The sequence below is a fragment of the Oncorhynchus keta genome, unplaced genomic scaffold (assembly GCF_023373465.1).
Source record: "Oncorhynchus keta strain PuntledgeMale-10-30-2019 unplaced genomic scaffold, Oket_V2 Un_contig_6399_pilon_pilon, whole genome shotgun sequence".
Taxonomy (NCBI): Eukaryota; Metazoa; Chordata; class Actinopteri; order Salmoniformes; family Salmonidae; genus Oncorhynchus; species Oncorhynchus keta.
Window position 1 is genome coordinate 153,377 of NW_026288841.1, and position 20,606 is coordinate 173,982.

The 20,606-nt window shown below is 40.8% G+C and overlaps 1 protein-coding gene across 1 annotated transcript in view; it reads left to right on the forward strand.

The window, feature by feature from the left end:
- Nucleotides 1-20,606, forward strand: part of mad1l1 (mitotic arrest deficient 1 like 1) — a 90,449-nt gene that overhangs the window by 23,908 nt on the left and 45,935 nt on the right. Inside the window, exons 10-12 of the mRNA XM_052511180.1 lie at nt 10,174-10,260; nt 16,353-16,497; nt 18,203-18,343. Of these exons, the coding sequence (XP_052367140.1) occupies nt 10,174-10,260; nt 16,353-16,497; nt 18,203-18,343 (373 nt within the window). The remainder of the gene's footprint in view (nt 1-10,173; nt 10,261-16,352; nt 16,498-18,202; nt 18,344-20,606) is intronic.

Genomic DNA, 20,606 nt, shown 5'->3' on the forward strand with positions numbered 1-20,606 from the left:
CCATTAATAAAACTGTCACAGTGTTTAACAGGGTAGTAACCACTAATAAACTGTCACTGTGTTTAACAGGGTAGTAACCATTAATAAACTGTCACAGTGTTTAACAGGGTAGTAACCATTAATAAACTGTCAGTGTTTAACAGGGTAGTAACCATTAATAAACTGTCACTGTGTTTAACAGGGTAGTAACCATTAATAAACTGTCAGTGTTTAACAGGGTAGTAACCATTAATAAACTGTCACAGTGTTTAACAGGGTAGTAACCATTAATAAACTGTCACGGTGTTTAACAGGGTAGTAACCATTAATAAACTGTCACTGTGTTTAACAGGGTAGTAACCATTAATAAACTGTCACAGTGTTTAACAGGGTAGTAACCACTAATAAACTGTCACAGTGTTTAACAGGGTAGTAACCACTAATAAACTGTCACAGTGTTTAACAGGGTAGTAACCACTAATAAACTGTCACAGTGTTTAACAGGGTAGTAACCACTAATAAACTGTCACAGTGTTTAACAGGGTAGTAACCATTAATAAACTGTCACAGTGTTTAACAGGGTAGTAACCATTAATAAACTGTCACAGTGTTTAACAGGGTAGTAACCATTAATAAACTGTCAGTGTTTAACAGGGTAGTAACCATTAATAAACTGTCACAGTGTTTAACAGGGGGTAGTAACCATTAATAAACTGTCACAGTGTTTAACAGGGTAGTAACCATTAATAAACTGTCACAGTGTTTAACAGGGTAGTAACCATTAATAAACTGTCACAGTGTTTAACAGGGTAGTAACCATTAATAAACTGTCACAGTGTTTAACAGGGTAGTAACCATTAATAAACTGTCAGTGTTTAACAGGGTAGTAACCATTAATAAACTGTCACAGTGTTTAACAGGGTAGTAACCATTAATAAACTGTCACAGTGTTTAACAGGGTAGTAACCATTAATAAACTGTCACAGTGTTTAACAGGGTAGTAACCATTAATAAACTGTCAGTGTTTAACAGGGTAGTAACCATTAATAAACTGTCACAGTGTTTAACAGGGTAGTAACCATTAATAAACTGTCACAGTGTTTAACAGGGTAGTAACCATTAATAAACTGTCAGTGTTTAACAGGGTAGTAACCATTAATAAACTGTCAGTGTTTAACAGGGTAGTAACCATTAATAAACTGTCACGGTGTTTAACAGGGTAGTAACCATTAATAAACTGTCACAGTGTTTAACAGGGTAGTAACCATTAATAAACTGTCAGTGTTTAACAGGGTAGTAACCATTAATAAACTGTCACAGTGTTTAACAGGGTAGTAACCATTAATAAACTGTCACAGTGTTTAACAGGGTAGTAACCATTAATAAACTGTCACAGTGTTTAACAGGGTAGTAACCATTAATAAACTGTCACAGTGTTTAACAGGGTAGTAACCATTAATAAACTGTCACAGTGTTTAACAGGGTAGTAACCATTAATAAACTGTCACAGTGTTTAACAGGGTAGTAACCATTAATAAACTGTCACAGTGTTTAACAGGGTAGTAACCATTAATAAACTGTCACAGTGTTTAACAGGGTAGTAACCATTAATAAACTGTCACAGTGTTTAACAGGGTAGTAACCATTAATAAACTGTCAGTGTTTAACAGGGTAGTAACCATTAATAAACTGTCAGTGTTTAACAGGGTAGTAACCATTAATAAACTGTCACAGTGTTTAACAGGGTAGTAACCATTAATAAACTGTCACAGTGTTTAACAGGGTAGTAACCATTAATAAACTGTCACAGTGTTTAACAGGGTAGTAACCATTAATAAACTGTCACAGTGTTTAACAGGGTAGTAACCATTAATAAACTGTCACAGTGTTTAACAGGGTAGTAACCATTAATAAACTGTCACAGTGTTTAACAGGGTAGTAACCATTAATAAACTGTCACAGTGTTTAACAGGGTAGTAACCATTAATAAACTGTCACAGTGTTTAACAGGGTAGTAACCATTAATAAACTGTCAGTGTAACAGGGTAGTTAATAAACTGTCACTGTGTTTAACAGGGTAGTAACCATTAATAAACTGTCACAGTGTTTAACAGGGTAGTAACCATTAATAAACTGTCACAGTGTTTAACAGGGTAGTAACCATTAATAAACTGTCAGTGTTTAACAGGGTAGTAACCATTAATAAACTGTCACAGTGTTTAACAGGGTAGTAACCATTAATAAACTGTCACAGTGTTTAACAGGGTAGTAACCATTAATAAACTGTCAGTGTTTAACAGGGTAGTAACCATTAATAAACTGTCACAGTGTTTAACAGGGTAGTAACCATTAATAAACTGTCACAGTGTTTAACAGGGTAGTAACCATTAATAAACTGTCACAGTGTTTAACAGGGTAGTAACCATTAATAAACTGGTAGTAACCATTAATAAACTGTCAGTGTTTAACAGGGTAGTAACCATTAATAAACTGTCACAGTGTTTAACAGGGTAGTAACCATTAATAAACTGTCACAGTGTTTAACAGGGTAGTAACCATTAATAAACTGTCAGTGTTTAACAGGGTAGTAACCATTAATAAACTGTCAGTGTTTAACAGGGTAGTAACCATTAATAAACTGTCACAGTGTTTAACAGGGTAGTAACCATTAATAAACTGTCAGTGTTTAACAGGGTAGTAACCATTAATAAACTGTCAGTGTTTAACAGGGTAGTAACCATTAATAAACTGTCACAGTGTTTAACAGGGTAGTAACCATTAATAAACTGTCACAGTGTTTAACAGGGTAGTAACCATTAATAAACTGTCACAGTGTTTAACAGGGTAGTAACCATTAATAAACTGTCACAGTGTTTAACAGGGTAGTAACCATTAATAAACTGTCACAGGGTGTTTAACAGGGTAGTAACCATTAATAAACTGTCAGTGTTTAACAGGGTAGTAACCATTAATAAACTGTCACAGTGTTTAACAGGGTAGTAACCATTAATAAACTGTCACAGTGTTTAACAGTGTTTAACAGGGTAGTAACCATTAATAAACTGTCACAGTGTTTAACAGGGTAGTAACCATTAATAAACTGTCACAGTGTTTAACAGGGTAGTAACCATTAATAAACTGTCACAGTGTTTAACAGGGTAGTAACCATTAATAAACTGTCACAGTGTTTAACAGGGTAGTAACCATTAATAAACTGTCAGTGTTTAACAGGGTAGTAACCATTAATAAACTGTCACAGTGTTTAACAGGGTAGTAACCATTAATAAACTGTCACAGTGTTTAACAGGGTAGTAACCATTAATAAACTGTCACAGTGTTTAACAGGGTAGTAAACCAGGGTTAATAAACTGTCACAGTGTTTAACAGGGTAGTAACCATTAATAAACTGTCACAGTGTTTAACAGGGTAGTAACCATTAATAAACTGTCACAGGGTGTTTAACAGGGTAGTAACCATTAATAAACTGTCACAGTGTTTAACAGGGTAGTAACCATTAATAAACTGTCACAGTGTTTAACAGGGTAGTAACCATTAATAAACTGTCACAGTGTTTAACAGGGTAGTAACCATTAATAAACTGTCACAGTGTTTAACAGGGTAGTAACCATTAATAAACTGTCACAGTGTTTAACAGGGTAGTAACCATTAATAAACTGTCAGTGTTTAACAGGGTAGTAACCATTAATAAACTGTCACGTAGTGTTTAACAGGGTAGTAGTAACCATTAATAAACTGTCAGTGTTTAACAGTGTTTAAACTGTCACAGTGGGTAGTAACCATTAATAAACTGTCACAGTGTTTAACAGGGTAGTAACCATTAATAAACTGTCAGTGTTTAACAGGGTAGTAACCATTAATAAACTGTCAGTGTTTAACAGGGTAGTAACCATTAATAAACTGTCACAGTGTTTAACAGGGTAGTAACCATTAATAAACTGTCACAGTGTTTAACAGGGTAGTAACCATTAATAAACTGTCACAGTGTTTAACAGGGTAGTAACCATTAATAAACTGTCACAGTGTTTAACAGGGTAGTAACCATTAATAAACTGTCAAAACTGTGTGTTTAACAGGGTAGTAACCATTAATAAACTGTCACAGTGTTTAACAGGGTAGTAACCATTAATAAACTGTCACAGTGTTTAACAGGGTAGTAACCATTAATAAACTGTCAGTGTTTAACAGGGTAGTAACCATTAATAAACTGTCACAGTGTTTAACAGGGTAGTAACCATTAATAAACTGTCACAGTGTTTAACAGGGTAGTAACCATTAATAAACTGTCAGTGTTTAACAGGGTAGTAACCATTAATAAACTGTCACGGTGTTTAACAGGGTAGTAACCATTAATAAACTGTCACGGTGTTTAACAGGGTAGTAACCATTAATAAACTGTCACGGTGTTTAACAGGGTAGTAACCATTAATAAACTGTCACAGTGTTTAACAGGGTAGTAACCATTAATAAACTGTCACAGTGTTTAACAGGGTAGTAACCATTAATAAACTGTCACAGTGTTTAACAGGGTAGTAACCATTAATAAACTGTCAGTGTTTAACAGGGTAGTAACCATTAATAAACTGTCACAGTGTTTAACAGGGTAGTAACCATTAATAAACTGTCACAGTGTTTAACAGGGTAGTAACCATTAATAAACTGTCACAGTGTTTAACAGGGTAGTAACCATTAATAAACTGTCACAGTGTTTAACAGGGTAGTAACCATTAATAAACTGTCACAGTGTTTAACAGGGTAGTAACCATTAATAAACTGTCAGTGTTTAACAGGGTAGTAACCATTAATAAACTGTCACAGTGTTTAACAGGGTAGTAACCATTAATAAACTGTCACAGTGTTTAACAGGGTAGTAACCATTAATAAACTGTCAGTGTTTAACAGGGTAGTAACCATTAATAAACTGTCAGTGTTTAACAGGGTAGTAACCATTAATAAACTGTCACAGTGTTTAACAGGGTAGTAACCATTAATAAACTGTCACAGTGTTTAACAGGGTAGTAACCATTAATAAACTGTCACGGTGTTTAACAGGGTAGTAACCATTAATAAACTGTCAGTGTTTAACAGGGTAGTAACCATTAATAAACTGTCACAGTGTTGAACAGGGTAGTAACCATTAATAAACTGTCACAGTGTTTAACAGGGTAGTAACCATTAATAAACTGTCACAGTGTTTAACAGGGTAGTAACCATTAATAAACTGTCACAGTGTTTAACAGGGTAGTAACCATTAATAAACTGTCACAGTGTTTAACAGGGTAGTAACCATTAATAAACTGTCAGTGTTTAACAGGGTAGTAACCATTAATAAACTGTCAGTGTTGAACAGGGTAGTAACCATTAATAAACTGTCACAGTGTTTAACAGGGTAGTAACCATTAATAAACTGTCAGTGTTTAACAGGGTAGTAACCATTAATAAACTGTCACAGTGTTTAACAGGGTAGTAACCATTAATAAACTGTCACAGTGTTTAACAGGGTAGTAACCATTAATAAACTGTCACAGTGTTTAACAGGGTAGTAACCATTAATAAACTGTCACAGTGTTTAACAGGGTAGTAACCATTAATAAACTGTCACAGTGTTTAACAGGGTAGTAACCATTAATAAACTGTCACAGTGTTGAACAGGGTAGTAACTATTAATAAACTGTCAGTGTTTAACAGGGTAGTAACCATTAATAAACTGTCACTGTGTTTAACCATTAATAAACTGTCACAGTGTTTAACAGGGTAGTAACCATTAATAAACTGTCACAGTGTTTAACAGGGTAGTAACCATTAATAAACTGTCACAGTGTTTAACAGGGTAGTAACCACTAATAAAATGTCACAGTGTTTAACAGGGCAGTAACCACTAATAAACTGTCACAGTGTTTAACAGGGTAGTAACCATTAATAAACTGTCAGTGTTTAACAGGGTAGTAACCATTAATAAACTGTCAGTGTTTAACAGGGTAGTAACCATTAATAAACTGTCACAGTGTTTAACAGGGTAGTAACCATTAATAAACTGTCACAGTGTTTAACAGGGTAGTAACCATTAATAAACTGTCAGTGTTTAACAGGGTAGTAACCATTAATAAACTGTCAGTGTTTAACAGGGTAGTAACCATTAATAAACTGTCACAGTGTTTAACAGGGTAGTAACCATTAATAAACTGTCACAGTGTTTAACAGGGTAGTAACCATTAATAAACTGTCAGTGTTTAACAGGGTAGTAACCATTAATAAACTGTCACGGTGTTTAACAGGGTAGTAACCATTAATAAACTGTCACAGTGTTTAACAGGGTAGTAACCATTAATAAACTGTCAGTGTTTAACAGGGTAGTAACCATTAATAAACTGTCACGGTGTTTAACAGGGTAGTAACCATTAATAAACTGTCAGTGTTTAACAGGGTAGTAACCATTAATAAACTGTCACGGTGTTTAACAGGGTAGTAACCATTAATAAACTGTCACAGTGTTTAACAGGGTAGTAACCATTAATAAACTGTCACGGTGTTTAACAGGGTAGTAACCATTAATAAACTGTCACGGTGTTTAACAGGGTAGTAACCATTAATAAACTGTCACGGTGTTTAACAGGGTAGTAACCATTAATAAACTGTCACGGTGTTTAACAGGGTAGTAACCATTAATAAACTGTCACGGTGTTTAACAGGGTAGTAACCATTAATAAACTGTCACGGTGTTTAACAGGGTAGTAACCATTAATAAACTGTCACGGTGTTTAACAGGGTAGTAACCATTAATAAACTGTCACGGTGTTTAACAGGGTAGTAACTATTAATAAACTGTCACGGTGTTTAACAGGGTAGTAACCATTAATAAACTGTCACGGTGTTTAACAGGGTAGTAACCATTAATAAACTGTCACGGTGTTTAACAGGGTAGTAACCATTAATAAACTGTCACGGTGTTTAACAGGGTAGTAACTATTAATAAACTGTCACGGTGTTTAACAGGGTAGTAACCATTAATAAACTGTCAGTGTTTAACAGGGTAGTAACCATTAATAAACTGTCACAGTGTTTAACAGGGTAGTAACCATTAATAAACTGTCACGGTGTTTAACAGGGTAGTAACCATTAATAAACTGTCACGGTGTTTAACAGGGTAGTAACCATTAATAAACTGTCACGGTGTTTAACAGGGTAGTAACCATTAATAAACTGTCACGGTGTTTAACAGGGTAGTAACCATTAATAAACTGTCACGGTGTTTAACAGGGTAGTAACCATTAATAAACTGTCACGGTGTTTAACAGGGTAGTAACCATTAATAAACTGTCACGGTGTTTAACAGGGTAGTAACCATTAATAAACTGTCACGGTGTTTAACAGGGTAGTAACCATTAATAAACTGTCACGGTGTTTAACAGGGTAGTAACCATTAATAAACTGTCACGGTGTTTAACAGGGTAGTAACCATTAATAAACTGTCACGGTGTTTAACAGGGTAGTAACCATTAATAAACTGTCACGGTGTTTAACAGGGTAGTAACCATTAATAAACTGTCACGGTGTTTAACAGGGTAGTAACCATTAATAAATTGTCACGGTGTTTAACAGGGTAGTAACCATTAATAAACTGTCACAGTGTTTAACAGGGTAGTAACCATTAATAAACTGTCACGGTGTTTAACAGGGTAGTAACCATTAATAAATTGTCAGTGTTGAACAGGGTAGTAACCATTAATAAACTGTCACAGTGTTTAACAGGGTAGTAACCATTAATAAACTGTCACGGTGTTTAACAGGGTAGTAACCATTAATAAATTGTCACGGTGTTTAACAGGGTAGTAACCATTAATAAACTGTCACAGTGTTTAACAGGGTAGTAACCATTAATAAACTGTCACGGTGTTTAACAGGGTAGTAACCATTAATAAATTGTCAGTGTTGAACAGGGTAGTAACCATTAATAAACTGTCACAGTGTTTAACAGGGTAGTAACCATTAATAAACTGTCACAGTGTTTAACAGGGTAGTAACCATTAATAAACTGTCACAGTGTTTAACAGGGTAGTAACCATTAATAAACTGTCAGTGTTTAACAGGGTAGTAACCATTAATAAACTGTCACAGTGTTTAACAGGGTAGTAACCATTAATAAACTGTCACGGTGTTTAACAGGGTAGTAACCATTAATAAACTGTCACGGTGTTTAACAGGGTAGTAACCATTAATAAACTGTCACAGTGTTTAACAGGGTAGTAACCATTAATAAACTGTCACAGTGTTTAACAGGGTAGTAACCATTAATAAACTGTCACAGTGTTTAACAGGGTAGTAACCATTAATAAACTGTCACGGTGTTTAACAGGGTAGTAACCATTAATAAACTGTCAGTGTTTAACAGGGTAGTAACCATTAATAAACTGTCACAGTGTTTAACAGGGTAGTAACCATTAATAAACTGTCACAGTGTTGAACAGGGTAGTAACCATTAATAAACTGTCAGTGTTTAACAGGGTAGTAACCATTAATAAACTGTCACAGTGTTTTAATAGTTAGTCTTTTAAGGACTTGAAAGAATAGAATCTTCCGGAGAGTTTAGATTCAGCAATTATCCCAAATGGCACCTGATTCCCTATGGGCCCTGGTCAAAAGTATAGGTAAAGTAAAGGGCTATAGTAGTACCACTATATAGGGAATAGGGTGCTCCTTGGGAGACCGACGGTGTTGGTTAATTGAGCTGCTGTAGTCGAGCTCCATCAGTTAAGCTTTAGGACTGGAGACTGGAGCACTTTGACAAGCTGTGTGATGTCTTTAGAACTTACCCATCTGTCTGCTCCCTCACACGAATTAGTCCTCATCTGTCTTCCCTCTGTCCTCCTCTCCTCCTCCCCTGCTCTCTCTCCTCCTCCCCTGCTCTCTCTCCTCCTCCCCTGCTCTCTCTCCTCCTCCCCTGCTCTCTCTCCTCCTCCCCTGCTCTCTCTCCTCCTCCCCTGCTCTCTGTCCTCCTCTCCTGCTCTCTGTCCTCCTCTCCTGCTCTCTGTCCTCCTCTCCTGCTCTCTCTTCCCTCTGTCCTCCTCTCCTGCTCTCTCTTCCCTCTGTCCTCCTCCCCTGCTCTCTCTTCCCTCTGTCCTCCTCCCCTGCTCTCTCTTCCCTCTGTCCTCCTCCCCTGCTCTCTCTTCCCTCTGTCCTCCTCCCCTGCTCTCTCTTCCCTCTGTCCTCCTCCCCTGCTCTCTCTTCCCTCTGTCCTCCTCCCCTGCTCTCTCTTCCCTCTGTCCTCCTCTCCTGCTCTCTTCCCTCTGTCCTCCTCCCCTGCTCTCTTCCCTCTGTCCTCCTCCCCTGCTCTCTCTCCTCCTCCCCTGCTCTCTCTTCCCTCTGTCCTCCTCCCCTGCTCTCTCTTCCCTCTCCCCTGCTCTCTCTTCCCTCTGTCCTCCTCTCCTGCTCTCTGTCCTCCTCCCCTGCTCTCTCTTCCCTCTGTCCTCCTCTCCTGCTCTCTCTTCCCTCTGTCCTCCTCTCCTGCTCTCTCTTCCCTCTGTCCTCCTCTCCTGCTCTCTCTTCCCTCTGTCCTCCTCCCCTGCTCTCTCTTCCCTCTGTCCTCCTCCCCTGCTCTCTCTTCCCTCTGTCCTCCTCTCCTGCTCTCTGTCCTCCTCTCCTGCTCTCTCTTCCCTCTGTCCTCCTCTCCTGCTCTCTCTTCCCTCTGTCCTCCTCTCCTGCTCTCTCTTCCCTCTGTCCTCCTCCCCTGCTCTCTCTTCCCTCTGTCCTCCTCCCCTGCTCTCTCTTCCCTCTGTCCTCCTCCCCTGCTCTCTCTTCCCTCTGTCCTCCTCCCCTGCTCTCTCTTCCCTCTGTCCTCCTCCCCTGCTCTCTCTTCCCTCTGTCCTCCTCCCCTGCTCTCTCTTCCCTCTGTCCTCCTCCCCTGCTCTCTCTTCCCTCTGTCCTCCTCCCCTGCTCTCTCTTCACTCTGTCCTCCTCCCCTGCTCTCTCTTCACTCTGTCCTCCTCCCCTGCTCTCTCTTCACTGTCCTCTCCTCCACCCCTGCTCTTTCTTCACTCTCCTCTCCTCCACCCCTGCTCTCTGTCTCAGCAGGGTTGGAGGTTGACGTGGTTTATCAGAATGTCTAATACATGACGTCTGTCTCTCTGAGCTCTATGGATGAGCATGCAGTGTGTTAACTGTGTGTTGTGTCCCCTACAGGACACCAGAGGATCTGTCCAGAGAGGTGATTCAGATCCAACAACGAGAGATCGCTGTCAAACAACACAACTACACTCTCACCAGCAGGTAACACACACATCATGATGCTTCCTCATATGCCACACCTGTCAGGTGAATGGATTGATTATCTTGGCAAAGGACAAATGCTCACTAATAGGGATGTAATATTTGAATAGAAAATGAGGGAAATAAGGATCATTTTTTTCAGGTCATGAGACACGGGACCTTTACTTTAATGTGTTACGTTATATTTCTGTTCAGTGCAGTTAACGTGCTATAGTAGCTAGCATAGTTAGCGTGCTATAGAACTGTAGGTATCAGATGCTCTGTTTAGTTAGCGTGCTAAAGAACTGTAGGTATCAGATGCTCTGTTTAGTTAGCGTGCTATAGGTATCAGATGCTCTGTTTAGTTAGCGTGCTATAGAACTGTAGGTATCAGATGCTCTGTTTAGTTAGCGTGCTATAGAACTGTAGGTATCAGATTCTCTGTTTAGTTAGCGTGCTATAGGTATCAGATGCTCTGTTTAGTTAGCGTGCTATAGAACTGTAGGTATCAGATGCTCTGTTTAGTTAGCGTGCTATAGAACTGTAGGTATCAGATGTTCTGTTTAGTTAGCGTGCTATAGAACTGTAGGTATCAGATGCTCTGTTTAGTCAGCGTGCTATAGAACTGTAGGTATCAGATGCTCTGTTTAGTTAGCGTGCTATAGAACTGTAGGTATCAGATGCTCTGTTTAGTCAGCGTGCTATAGAACTGTAGGTATCAGATGCTCTGTTTAGTTAGCGTGCTATAGAACTGTAGGTATCAGATGCTCTGTTTAGTCAGCGTGCTATAGAACTGTAGGTATCAGATGCTCTGTTTAGTTAGCGTGCTATAGAACTGTAGGTATCAGATGCTCTGTTTAGTCAGCGTGCTATAGAACTGTAGGTATCAGATGCTCTGTTTAGTTAGCGTGCTATAGAACTGTAGGTATCAGATGCTCTGTTTAGTTAGCGTGCTATAGAACTGTAGGTATCAGATGCTCTGTTTAGTTAGCGTGCTATAGAACTGTAGGTATCAGATGCTCTGTTTAGTTAGCGTGCTATAGAACTGTAGGTATCAGATGCTCTGTTTAGTTAGCGTGCTATAGAACTGTAGGTATCAGATGCTCTGTTTAGTCAGCGTGCTATAGAACTGTAGGTATCAGATGCTCTGTTTAGTTAGCGTGCTATAGAACTGTAGGTATCAGATGCTCTGTTTAGTCAGCGTGCTATAGAACTGTAGGTATCAGATGCTCTGTTTAGTTAGCGTGCTATAGAACTGTAGGTATCAGATGCTCTGTTTAGTTAGCGTGCTATAGAACTGTAGGTATCAGATGCTCTGTTTAGTTAGCGTGCTATAGAACTGTAGGTATCAGATGCTCTGTTTAGTTAGCGTGCTATAGAACTGTAGGTATCAGATGCTCTGTTTAGTTAGCGTGCTATAGAACTGTAGGTATCAGATGCTCTGTTTAGTTAGCGTGCTATAGAACTGTAGGTATCAGATGCTCTGTTTAGTTAGCGTGCTATAGAACTGTAGGTATCAGATGCTCTGTTTAGTTAGCGTGCTATAGAACTGTAGGTATCAGATGCTCTGTTTAGTTAGCGTGCTATAGAACTGTAGGTATCAGATGCTCTGTTTAGTTAGCGTGCTATAGAACTGTAGGTATCAGATGCTCTGTTTAGTTAGCGTGCTATAGAACTGTAGGTATCAGATGCTCTGTTTAGTTAGCGTGCTATAGAACTGTAGGTATCAGATGCTCTGTTTAGTTAGCGTGCTATAGAACTGTAGGTATCAGATGCTCTGTTTAGTTAGCGTGCTATAGAACTGTAGGTATCAGATGCTCTGTTTAGTTAGCGTGCTATAGAACTGTAGGTATCAGATGCTCTGTTTAGTCAGCGTGCTATAGAACTGTAGGTATCAGATGCTCTGTTTAGTTAGCGTGCTATAGAACTATAGGTATCAGATGCTCTGTTTAGTTAGCGTGCTATAGAACTGTAGGTATCAGATGCTCTGTTTAGTTAGCGTGCTATAGAACTGTAGGTATCAGATGCTCTGTTTAGTTAGCGTGCTATAGAACTGTAGGTATCAGATGCTCTGTGCAGTTAGCGTGCTATAGAACTGTAGGTATCAGATGCTCTGTTTAGTTAGCGTGCTATAGAACTGTAGGTATCAGATGCTCTGTTTAGTTAGCGTGCTATAGAACTGTAGGTATCAGATGCTCTGTTTAGTTAGCGTGCTATAGAACTGTAGGTATCAGATGCTCTGTTTAGTTAGCGTGCTATAGAACTGTAGGTATCAGATGCTCTGTTTAGTTAGCGTGCTATAGAACTGTAGGTATCAGATGCTCTGTTTAGTCAGCGTGCTATAGAACTGTAGGTATCAGATGCTCTGTTTAGTTAGCGTGCTATAGAACTGTAGGTATCAGATGCTCTGTTTAGTTAGCGTGCTATAGAACTGTAGGTATCAGATGCTCTGTTTAGTTAGCGTGCTATAGAACTGTAGGTATCAGATTCTCTGTTTAGTTAGCGTGCTATAGAACTGTAGGTATCAGATGCTCTGTTTAGTTAGCGTGCTATAGAACTGTAGGTATCAGATGCTCTGTTTAGTTAGCGTGCTATAGAACTGTAGGTATCAGATGCTCTGTTTAGTTAGCGTGCTATAGAACTGTAGGTATCAGATGCTCTGTTTAGTTAGCGTGCTATAGGTATCAGATGCTCTGTTTAGTTAGCGTGCTATAGAACTGTAGGTATCAGATGCTCTGTTTAGTTAGCGTGCTATAGAACTGTAGGTATCAGATGCTCTGTTTAGTTAGCGTGCTATAGAACTGTAGGTATCAGATGCTCTGTTTAGTTAGCGTGCTATAGAACTGTAGGTATCAGATGCTCTGTTTAGTTAGCGTGCTATAGAACTGTAGGTATCAGATGCTCTGTTTAGTTAGCGTGCTATAGAACTGTAGGTATCAGATGCTCTGTTTAGTCAGCGTGCTATAGAACTGTAGGTATCAGATGCTCTGTTTAGTTAGCGTGCTATAGAACTATAGGTATCAGATGCTCTGTTTAGTTAGCGTGCTATAGAACTGTAGGTATCAGATGCTCTGTTTAGTTAGCGTGCTATAGAACTGTAGGTATCAGATGCTCTGTTTAGTTAGCGTGCTATAGAACTGTAGGTATCAGATGCTCTGTTTAGTTAGCGTGCTATAGAACTGTAGGTATCAGATGCTCTGTTTAGTCAGCGTGCTATAGAACTGTAGGTATCAGATGCTCTGTTTAGTTAGCGTGCTATAGAACTGTAGGTATCAGATGCTCTGTTTAGTCAGCGTGCTATAGAACTGTAGGTATCAGATGCTCTGTTTAGTTAGCGTGCTATAGAACTGTAGGTATCAGATGCTCTGTTTAGTTAGCGTGCTATAGAACTGTAGGTATCAGATGCTCTGTTTAGTTAGCGTGCTATAGAACTGTAGGTATCAGATGCTCTGTTTAGTTAGCGTGCTATAGAACTGTAGGTATCAGATGCTCTGTTTAGTTAGCGTGCTATAGAACTGTAGGTATCAGATGCTCTGTTTAGTTAGCGTGCTATAGAACTCTAGGTATCAGATGCTCTGTTTAGTTAGCGTGCTATAGGTATCAGATGCTCTGTTTAGTCAGCGTGCTATAGAACTGTAGGTATCAGATGCTCTGTTTAGTTAGCGTGCTATAGAACTGTAGGTATCAGATGCTCTGTTTAGTTAGCGTGCTATTGAACTGTAGGTATCAGATGCTCTGTTTAGTTAGCGTGCTATAGAACTGTAGGTATCAGATGCTCTGTTTAGTTAGCGTGCTATAGAACTGTAGGTATCAGATGCTCTGTTTAGTTAGCGTGCTATAGAACTGTAGGTATCAGATGCTCTGTTTAGTTAGCGTGCTATAGAACTCTAGGTATCAGATGCTCTGTTTCGTTAGCGTGCTATAGGTATCAGATGCTCTGTTTAGTTAGCGTGCTATAGAACTGTAGGTTTCAGATGCTCTGTTTAGTTAGCGTGCTATAGAACTGTAGGTATCAGATGCTCTGTTTAGTCAGCGTGCTATAGAACTGTAGGTATCAGATGCTCTGTTTAGTCAGCGTGCTATAGAACTGTAGGTATCAGATGCTCTGTTTAGTTAGCGTGCTATAGAACTGTAGGTATCAGATGCTCTGTTTAGTCAGCGTGCTATAGAACTGTAGGTATCAGATGCTCTGTTTAGTTAGCGTGCTATAGAACTGTAGGTATCAGATGCTCTGTTTAGTTAGCGTGCTATAGAACTGTAGGTATCAGATGCTCTGTTTAGTTAGCGTGCTATAGAACTGTAGGTATCAGATGCTCTGTTTAGTTAGCGTGCTATAGAACTGTAGGTATCAGATGCTCTGTTTCGTTAGCGTGCTATAGAACTGTAGGTATCAGATGCTCTGTTTAGTTAGCGTGCTATAGAACTGTAGGTATCAGATGCTCTGTTTAGTTAGCGTGCTATAGAACTGTAGGTATCAGATGCTCGGTTTAGTTAGCGTGCTATAGAACTGTAGGTATCAGATGCTCTGTTTAGTTAGCGTGCTATAGAACTGTAGGTATCAGATGCTCTGTTTAGTTAGCGTGCTATAGAACTGTAGGTATCAGATGCTCTGTTTAGTTAGCGTGCTATAGAACTGTAGGTATCAGATGCTCTGTTTCGTTAGCGTGCTATAGGTATCAGATGCTCTGTTTAGTTAGCGTGCTATAGAACTGTAGGTATCAGATGCTCTGTTTCGTTAGCGTGCTATAGGTATCAGATGCTCTGTTTAGTTAGCGTGCTATAGAACTGTAGGTTTCAGATGCTCTGTTTAGTTAGCGTGCTATAGAACTGTAGGTATCAGATGCTCTGTTTAGTTAGCGTGCTATAGAACTGTAGGTATCAGATGCTCTGTTTAGTTAGCGTGCTATAGAACTGTAGGTATCAGATGCTCTGTTTAGTTAGTGTCTCCTCCTCCTTCACCTCCCCTTCTCTCTATCATGTCCACCTCTCCCCCTCCTTCCCCCTCCCCAGCTCTCCTTCTCTCTATCATGTCCACCTCTCCCCCTCCTTCCCCCTCCCCAGCTCTCCTTCTCTCTATCATGTCCACCTCTCCCCCTCCTTCCCCTCCCCAGCTCTCCTTCTCTCTATCATGTCCACCTCTCCCACTCCTTCCCCCTCCCCAGCTCTCCTTCTCTCTATCATGTCCACCTCTCCCCATCCTTCCCCCTCCCCAGCTCTCCTTCTCTCTATCATGTCCACCTCTCCCCATCCTTCCCCCTCCCCAGCTCTCCTTCTCTCTATCATGTCCACCTCTCCCCCTCCTTCCCCCTCCCCAGCTCTCCTTCTCTCTATCATGTCCACCTCTCCCCCTCCTTCCCCTCCCCAGCTCTCCTTCTTTCTCTCCCCCTCCTTCCCCCTCCCCAGCTCTCCTTCTTTCTCTCCCCCTCCTTCCCCTGTCAGACAGCTAATTAGACTCATCTTGACTTCGTTAGTACCGCTACACTAATCCCCAGCATAGAGGTGTGTGTTTCTGTGTGTGTGTGTTTGTGCTAGTCGTTAGCTAACGAGCTACCCTCTCTTGATCCATACGGAGCTAATTATGAAATATAACACTGTTTAGAAGCACTAGATAACGAGGAGAGATGGAGTGCAGGGGGAGGGTGGAGAGGGAGGAGGAGGAAGCCGGAACGAGAAGCACTTAGGAAAGTAGAGAGAAAGTAGAGAGAACAGGGAGGGTATCTCTCTTTCCTCTGTGTTCACTTCCCTTCACTGATTTGAAAGGAAATGAGGTCAAATGAAGCATGGTGGAAGCTTCCTCTTGTTCATTCCTCCCAATCCAATGCTTTAAGATTAGTGGGAAGCAGTGAACAGGTGCACACTTACGGACAAGGTATAATTATTGGAACGCACCTATTAAGAGGGACTGAAGAGAAAGAGGGGGGATTTAGAGTCCCCCTCCTTCCCCTCCCCAGCTTTCCTTCTCTCTATCATGTCCACCTCTCCCCTTCCTTCCCCGTCCCCAGCTCACCTTTTTTCTCCCCCCCCCCCCCAGCTGTAGATCAGTGGAGCGGTCTCAGGCTGACCTCCAGGGGGAGCTGTTCTCTACGTTCTAAAGCTTTCTCCTCCCCCCCCAGCTGTAGGTCAGTGGAGCGTACTAAGGCTGACCTCCAGGGGGAGCTGTTGTCGCTACGTTCTAAAGCTCTGGAAGAACAGAAGAAGAGAGAGACCCAGGAATCACTGGTCAGACGACTACAGAAGAGAGTGTTGCTGCTCACCAAGGTAGTGTGTGTTTGTGTGTCAGATCAACTGGTGGAAACTATTATGTCTCTGTGTCCGTTCTGAAGGAAGTTAAGAGGTAGTTTAGCGAGCCGTTAACTACAGTAGACTTCATCATTGCAATATACATGGTATCCAGGAGTATCCAGGAGTTCATGTGACTCTGGGGAAGTAGATTAAGGGCCCCTACCAGTATCCTGACGTCCCCCTTTAAGGAGGCTCAGACAGTCTACATGGTACTGACGGCTCTGTGATACAGCGACTGTTGGTGGAGGTCTTGGATAAGAGACACAACCTGCTTTAGGCTGCTTAATGTTTCTCATCATAGTCTCTTTCATATTAGCCAACACGTTCTTTAATCCGGGTAGACGTGTGTGTGTGTGTGTGCGTGCGTGCGTGCGTGCGTGCGTGCGTGCGTGCGTGCGTGCGTGCGTGCGGTGACGTGGTAGAATCCTATTATCACAACAGATAAGTTGACCAAAACCAATTTTGTTTATATAAATAAATAAAATGTATGAAAAGAATAAAATGCTCAATGGGACTGTTATCTGTGTGTGTGTGTGTTATCAGTTGACCTGAGTGATTTGTTATTAAGATAGATATATAGATAGATAATAAATAGAGATAGATATAGATAGAACATTTCATTAAGTCATAATAGACAGTCAGTAGCCAGCGGGGCAGAGACTTAGTTTAGTTTGGGGGGGGTCACAGTAAGCATCCTGAGTAGGACATCTCTACACCGTTGGGGGGGTCACAGTAAGCATCCTGAATAGGACATCTTTACACCATTGTGTGTGGGGGGTCACAGTAAGCATCCTGAGTAGGACATCTCTACACCATTGTGTGTGTGTGTGTGTGGGGGGTCACAGTAAGCATCCTGAGTAAGACATATTTACACCATTGTGTGTGTGTGGGGGGGTCACAGTAAGCATCCTGAGTAGGATATCTTTACACCATTGTGTGTGTGTGGGGGGTCACAGTAAGCATCCTGAGTAGGACATCTTTACACCATTGTGTGTGTGTGTGGGGGGTCACAGTAAGCATCCTGAGTAGGACATCTCTACACCATTGTGTGTGTGTGTGGGGGGTCACAGTAAGCATCCTGAGTAGGACATCTCTACACCATTGTGTGTGTGTGTGTGTGTGGGGGGGAGCAAGGAGTCGTTAAGAATCTGTTACCGCTGAAACGGATTCAACCGCACGAATCCCCGACCGTCCCATCTTCCAACGGTTGTTACGGTGACCGCGTGTCATTTGACTGGCCAATTACCGTCATCCAAAATGCCATGAACTTCGCAGTCCTACCATAACCTCCACAGCCCTACCACGACCTCCACAGCCCTACCATAACCTCCACAGCCCTACCACGACCTCCACAGCCCTACCACGACCTCCACAGCCCTACCACGACCTCCACAGCCCTACCACGACCTCCACAGCCCTACCACGACCTCCACAGCCCTACCGTCATTGTAAATAAGAAGGAGTTCTTCACTGACTTGCCTAGTTAAATAATAAAAAAAAAAATGGTTTAATGACAAAAGCCTACGTGCCTCAATAATTAATGTGTTTTTAGTTGCCTCACTGTCTCTCTTTCCGTGTCTGTTCCAGGAGAGGGATGGGATGCGCGCTATCCTGGAGTCCTATGACAGTGAGCTGTCTTCTAGTGACTACACTCACTGTCTCTTTTTCCTGTCTGTTCCAGGAGAGGGATGGGATGCGTGCTATCCTGGAGTCCTATGACAGTGAGCTGTCTTCTAGTGACTACACTCCTCAACTCAGCCGCAGACTCAGAGAGGCAGAAGATGTACTGACCAAGACTCAGAACCACAATACAGAGATGGAGGTATGGAGACGGGCTGTCTGTGTCTGTCTGTCTCTCAGAACCACAAACAAACAGATATCCGCCATGTTGTGGAGTCAACAGAAGTCAGAAATGGCATTAGAAATATTCACTTACCTTTGATGATCTTCATCAGAATGCACTCCCAGGAATCCAAGCTCCACAATTAATGTTTGTTTTGTTCGATAAAATCCATAATTTATGTCCAAATACCTCCTTTTTTTTCCCACACGTGTTTAGCCCAGTAATCAAAATTCATGAGGCGCCATCACTAGGTGCAGACAAAGTCAAAGTTCCGTTCCAGTCCGTAGAAACATGTCAAACGATTGATTCTATACATCTTTAGAATGTTTTCAACATAAATCTTCAATAATGTTCCAACCGGAATATTCCTTTGTCTGTAGAATTGCAATGGAACTCAAGCTAACTATCACGTGAACGCGCGTGGTCAGCTCATGCCTCTCTGGCAGATCCCCTCTCATTCGCCCCCACTTCACGGTTGAAGCCTCAAACAAGGTTCTAAAGACTGTTGACATCTAGTGGAAGCCTTAGGAAGTGCAATATGACCCCATAGACACTGTGCTTTCGACAGAAAAACAACAAACAGATTTCCCACTTCCTGGTTGGATTTTTTTCTCAGTTTTTTGCCTGCCATATGAGTTATGTTATACTCACAGACATCATTCAAACAGTTTTAGAAACTTCAGTGTTTTCTATCCAAATCTACTAATTATATGCATATTCTAACTTTTATGGCTGCGTAGCAGGCAGTTTAATTTGGCCACGCTTTTCATCCAAAATTCCCAATGCTGCCCCCTACCCTAGAGAAGTTAAACAACAATGAACACAGTGCCAACAATGCCACAGTGCTGGGAGCTTACTAACCAGGTTGAATGTTAGCTAGCTAACATCAGGCTCCTAACTAGAAAAGTAAATGGTTCTGGGATACAAATAATAATGTCAGCTAGGGAACCAGCCAGCTAACATTAGCTAGCTAGCTAACGGTACACTAGCTTGAAACGAAACAATTTTCTGTCAATTAGAAACATGTAATATCTGAAAATGTAGCTAACTATCTTACCTGTATACATCATTATGCATGATGGACACGTCTCCCTGTCAGGAATGCCATGCCACGCTTGCCCCTTAGTTTGAAGATGTAATCCGGAGACAGGTGTTTTCTCCATCTCTTTAGCTGTCATGCTCTAATTTCACTGATTTTCAAAACTTGATCCTTCAGAAAGTGGAGAGCAACACTTATGCAGCTCCTCTACACTACATTTCATAGAGGATTACCAACACAGACTGACGAGGTCATAGGCAGAACCCTTCTGTAGGCCGTACCAATCTGAACTCCTCTCTCTGCACATGGCCTAGTTTCCCGAATCGGGTCACATATATACAGTTGAAGTCGTATGTTTACATACACCTTAGCCAAATACATTTAAACTCCATTTTTCACAGTTCCTGACATTTAATCCTTGGATAAAGTTGCTGTCTTAGGTCATTTAGGATCACCACTTTATTTTAAGAATGTGAAATGTCAGAATAATAGTAGAGAGAATGATTTATTTAATATTTTATTTCTTTCATCACATTCCCAGTGGGTCAGAAGTTTAAATACACTCAATTATTATTTGATAGCATTGCCTTTTTAAATGGTTTAATTTGGGTCACATGTTTCGGATAGCCTTCTACAAGCCTCCCACAATAAGTTGGGTGAATTTTGGCCCATTCCTCCTGACAGAGCTGGTGTACTTGAGTCAAGTTTGAAGGCCTCCTTGCTCACACATGCCTTTTCAGTTCTGCCCTCAAATGTTCTGTAGGATTGAGGTCAGGGCTTTGTGATGGCCACTCCAATACCTTGACTTTGTTGTCCTTAAGCCATTTTGCCACAACTTTGAAAGTGCTTTGGGGTCATTGTCCATTTGGAAGACCCATTTGCGACCAAGCTTTAACTTCCCGACTGATGTCTTGAGATGTTGCTTCAATATATCCACATAGTTTTACTTCCTCATGATGCAGATTTCCAAGCTGTTTAAAAAGCACAGTCAACTTAGTGTATGTAAACTTCTGACCCACTGGAATTGTGATACAGTGAAATAATCTATCTGTAAACAATTGTTAGAGAAATCACTTGTAAATTCACAAAGTAGATGTCCTAACCGACTTGCCCAAACTATAACCTGTTAAAACAAGACATTTGTAGAGTTGAAAAAACAAGTTTTATTGACTCCAACCTAAGTGTATGTAATCTTCCCACTTC